The sequence below is a fragment of the Macrobrachium rosenbergii genome, chromosome 56 (assembly GCF_040412425.1).
Source record: "Macrobrachium rosenbergii isolate ZJJX-2024 chromosome 56, ASM4041242v1, whole genome shotgun sequence".
NCBI lineage: Eukaryota > Metazoa > Arthropoda > Malacostraca > Decapoda > Palaemonidae > Macrobrachium > Macrobrachium rosenbergii.
In genome coordinates, this window is record NC_089796.1 from 73,868,863 (window position 1) to 73,873,862 (window position 5,000).

At 36.4% G+C, this 5,000-nt stretch overlaps 1 protein-coding gene across 6 annotated transcripts in view; it reads right to left on the reverse strand.

Annotated features, from left to right (window-relative positions):
- The window catches only part of LOC136836479 (BTB/POZ domain-containing protein 6-like), a 73,731-nt gene that overhangs the window by 1,063 nt on the left and 67,668 nt on the right, over window positions 1-5,000 (reverse strand). For 3 of the 6 annotated variants that reach the window (XM_067100803.1, XM_067100806.1, XM_067100807.1), the window contains 2 exons: window positions 4,863-5,000; window positions 754-895 (listed from right to left, as the gene is read on the reverse strand). The exon at window positions 4,863-5,000 is cut by the window's right edge and continues 133 nt beyond it. In XM_067100803.1, coding sequence (XP_066956904.1) covers window positions 754-895; window positions 4,863-5,000 — 280 coding nt within the window. The remainder of the gene's footprint in view (window positions 1-753; window positions 896-4,862) is intronic. The other 3 variants (XM_067100804.1, XM_067100802.1, XM_067100805.1) reach the window with 1 other exon arrangement.

Here is a 5,000-nt window from a genome sequence, read left to right on the forward strand (position 1 = left end):
TTGTTTAGGATTGTGTATAGCTACAGGGAAAGTTTCTCCGCTCCATTTCCTTCTCTCCATCCCATCTGCTCTGCCGTTTGGAAGGAAGTAAGAGCGGTGATTTCATTTCCTTTCGAATATGAAATGCAAACTTTCCAACTCACCGGAGTTACGTTTTCGTGGGAGTATGGTAGAATTTTTATTTTAAACTTTGTTGTAATTTTTTTTTTTTTTTTGCCATTTATTTAGCAGCAAATTCAAGATGGAGTTACGAAGATTACTTGAATGTCTGTAGACGAGGTTGAATATTGTCATCTTCCATTTGGTGCTTTTTGAATAGAGAAGAGAATCGGTATATTGATAATGAGGACACGGTTAGTACACATCATTAGTCAGATGTAGACAAATGACAATTATGTTTAAATGAATGGTTTTATGCTATGTATATACCGTATATACTGCATATATATATATATATATATATATATATATATATATATATATATATATGTGTGTGTGTGTGTGTGTGTGTGTGTGTGTGTGTGTGTGTGTGTGTGTGTGAGTCCACAGTTTGTACTTATGTTTTGTGGTCACATTGCTCGCGATTCCTAATTTAGTTTTATACATCACTTCGAAAACAATAATTGTATGGTCATTTGTTTCAGTTTCACCTCATTTCACCTCCTATACGGAGTCTAAGTTAACCGAACGTGACCTTTAATCCTGACCTCATCTTGGGAGAAGAAAAGTGCGACTGAAATCTCGTTCAATTACCTGGATGTCTCCGCCCCTCCTCCCAGTTGAAGTTTACGGCTAAAAGAACAATATTATCGGAGGCCACGAACTGGAATTCATACTCGGAATCTCTCAGCCAGGTCTTGTTTACTCCTTCGCACACGCACGAGCGCATCTGGTCCTGAGAGAAGAAATTGATAGAATGGTGGCTTTTGGTGCTAGGCAAAATGGTGTGAAAAGTGTCAGGAAGAGTTATCAGAAAACAAGTTGATGGAAATAATTCAATGTGATTTTGTATATTATATATATATATATATATATATATATATATATATATATATATATATATATATATATATATAGTTATATATATATAGTTATTGAGAATTACATAGAAAAGTTTTACAACAGAACTAAATAAAATAAATAAAATAATATTACATCTTCAGAGAAAGCTGGATGAGTCTAAATTTTAAGCTGGGATTAACCCCCTCTAATGAGCATGGATTCAGCTAATCTTATCCTGTTTCCAAAGCAAATCTTAAAATCTTTTAAAAGCTTATGTTAATGTTGGAAGCTTCATTTTCTTAATTCACATAAATGCCAAGTTAGTTATACCATTCAAAGATAGGTTGACAGTTAGTTAGCTGTTGCTTATTCTTCTGGTTTCCTGTTCATAGTCACCTCTAACCGTCGTGGTAGACACTGGCACTAGGGTCGATGGAGTGAGTAATTTGTAGACTTATTGAATGCGGCAGGTAGAAGAGAGGCTGAGCTGAATAACTAATGAGTGAAAGACATTACAGTATGTTTGATAGTTAGCTGTTGCTGATTCTTCTGTTTTCCTGTTCATAAATATTTTACCTTTACAAGGATTCGGGCGCTAAGCAACGCAGTCACTCCTAACCATCGTGACAGATACTGGCACTAGGGTCGATGGAGTGAGTAATTTATAGATTCATTGAGTGTGGCAGGTAGAAGGGAGGCTGGGCTGATTAACTATAGAGTGAAAGGCATTAATGTCAGTATGTTTGGTATTGTAAGTGAGATCTGATGATATATAAGTGCAAGGAGGGCAGTCAATTGGTTGCAGAATGTAAAGAGCCAACTAGTGGATGTTTCAACAGTGATGCTGCGGTAGGGCAATGAAAATAGGATAACGTGGCAGGCAAGGTTGTGTAAGGTATATCTGCATGAAAGAAAGGTTCCAGAGAATTGGGTGAGAGGATTAAGTACTTCTTTTTATAAAGCTAAATGTGATACAGGAGAGTAATGGTTATGGGAACATAATGTTACTTAACATACCTGGAAATATTTATGGTAGGATTTCAGTTGAGAAAATGAGACAGAGGGTAGACGTTTTTCGAGGGAGGACACTGTGGGTTTACACAAAGATGTGGTACTTGGTAAGAAAGAGTAATGTGAGAAATTTGAGAATAAATGGAAAAAGGTGTACAGGACATATATGAGGTTAGAAAACGCATATGATCAAATCTGATAAAAGATCCCACGCTCTTGGTTCTGGTGACGTATCCCTTAGAAAGTAATTTGTGAAAGTTAACACCACCCTTTGTTGTAAGCAATTAGAGGAGGAATGGGTTCATTTACTTTTATGTTTTCTTTTTATTCTCTCTTGGTAGGAGAAACTGGCCCCGGCAACTGTGTGTATATATATGTATACACACACACATTATATTACATATACATACATATATATATATATATATATATATATATATATATATATCTTATGTTACTCCTTTGTTCTTGGATAACGTATAATAGGGGGCATGATGAAATCCAGTGATGCTCCAGTTTCTTTTACCGTATTTTTTAAATTCACTTGTGTCTTTATCCAGTTCGTCGGCAGGAATCATAAGGGAAGTGAAATTAACCAGGTTTTTGTTACGATATGCGAGGGAACGTGAATTGCATAATTCCCAGAGCTTTTAAATTCTCTTGGATGAAGGGGACGTTTGATTATTGCTGGTTCTCACGATTATTTCCATTTCTTATGATGCATAGAGTATTTGACTACGAGATTTAAGTTTCTGTGTGTGGATTAAGTATTCAGAACGTCTTCTATTATCGGTAGGGTAAAATACTCCAGCTTTAATCTAGGTCATTTTCAAATATGTTGTGTACCTTTCTGTATTTTATATATATTTTTCCTTTTGCACGTAAAATGTTTCTTCGCTGCAGAGTTAGTAACTTCAACTGTTGCCCTTGTAACAAAATTGCAGCATTCGTTTTTAATGCAGTCCCCAATAAAAAAAAAAAAAACTTTTTGGATGAAGATATCTCAAAAGAAATGGCTGCATCACTAAGATTGATAAAAAAAATCAGTAAGTGGATATGGCATAAACGTACAACGATGGTTCCATCGAGCATTACTGCTCAAGATGTAAGCACAATTTACGACTTCAAACACCTCTCTCACCGTCGCACCTCCGCCAACGCTCCTCGCCAACACCAATGGCTGCCTGCCCCCAGAGACTTCGGTCTTGTCACTTTCTTCCCAGTCACTTTATTTGAGCTGATATATCAAACACTTCGTAGAGTCGGAGTACCGCACCAGAGGCCTTTCCAACATTTCTCTCTTTGTATTTCTCCACACAATATTTTCTTTGGATTTTGACTGCCATCCATTCTTTAAATGATGGCCATGACTTTTCTTATTTACATGGTTGTCATTGGGTTTTGACTATGTCTTATTCAGGTCCTTCACATACCTCACTCTGTATACCAAAGATTTGCTCAAATAACATAAAAAAAAACTGTTAAGTTTCATGAGTTGGTGTGTATAGGTTGTTCACTCTTCTACGCCGTGAAGTTTGCAGGAAAATATACAAGCTTTGACAGCACTGGCTATTTATATATTTTTGGATTTTTTTTTTTTTTTTACTGTAGGGATTCCATTAAACCAAGCTCTCTTCAGCATGAGCCAAAAACTTTTGCTGGCTTCCTAATTCGAAAAGAAATGTTTTCATACAAGATTTGACTATGGATTGAGGAGAGAGTGAAAAAAAAAACAGCTAAAATATTATTATTTTATGCAACCTCCTGTCCAGGTAGAAATTTCTTCCCTGGTACTATCTCTCCAAAACAAGTTTTTGTAAAATTCATGGTGAAGTTAAAGATTTGCATGCCATTATGGCTCGGTCACAACATATAACTGCCGAAATTTTGCTAATTACGACGTCATTACGCTGTAATTACGACCAACTCGCCAACAATCGCCATGAATCGTTACCGCGTCGCCAAGTTTGGCGACTTGCACCAAGTGATGGCGGATGTTTTAAACCATTTAAAACATGTGTGGTCCAGCTGTGCCAACTATCATTTGTCGTCATGGTGGCGAAAGATGGCGATGATCGCCAAAACCAGCCACTACGACATGTGCATCCTTGAATCGCAAATGTGTGACCGAGCCTTTGGGAAGCAGCTTTGTATCCTTACAAAATTACATCTAAAGTACATTCTACAAGCTGACTATAAACTTAATAACATTATATTTTTTTTGTCAAATCCCCTGAACTTTAAATAAGGATGATACATGCCATTAGAGTTCTTTGGTGGTTAGAAAAGATACAGAGATTTAAGAACTGTATTCTCTGTATCCCAGCCTCTGGGAGTGCAAAGAATATCACTGAAGGAGAGTTCACAGGAGAAAGGTGGTTTCCACGAAGCCCATTTTCAGTTAAACCACAACACAAATTGTACTAAATTTGCATTTGTCTGCTCAGTTAGGTTGAATATGAGCCTTGAAAGTAGGCGTCAGCTATTATGGAAGATTAAGAAGATTGTAAAGCAGGAGACTGACAAAGGCAAGGGTGATCTAGGAATGAAAACTACCAATTTAAAATTCAATCAAGCGCTAAAGTAACAGTTGAGATTGAATAGCCTAACAACGAACGCCTATAATTTGATAAATGTTATTCCCTGTATGTCTTGTTTATACAAACATGAAATCGATATTATATTTGCCTCAGAGGAAATCATCTTGCCCATTATTCACACAAAAATTTACTACTTACTAGAAAGAAAACGTGGGATTATTAGAAAAAGAAACAACAGTAAATTGTTGGAATAACTTGTCAATTAGCAAATTATTCAGAAGCTAATATAACTACAAATTATTTGTTTACCTTTGTAATCAAAGACGATCTGTTCACTCTCGACGTATTAATCGTGATGCTGTTGACGCTGCTGGCAGGTGCTACTTCACCGGGCTTAGCAATATTCTTCAGCACGTAAACAGTTTCATCGGGCGTTAAGATGTCTGA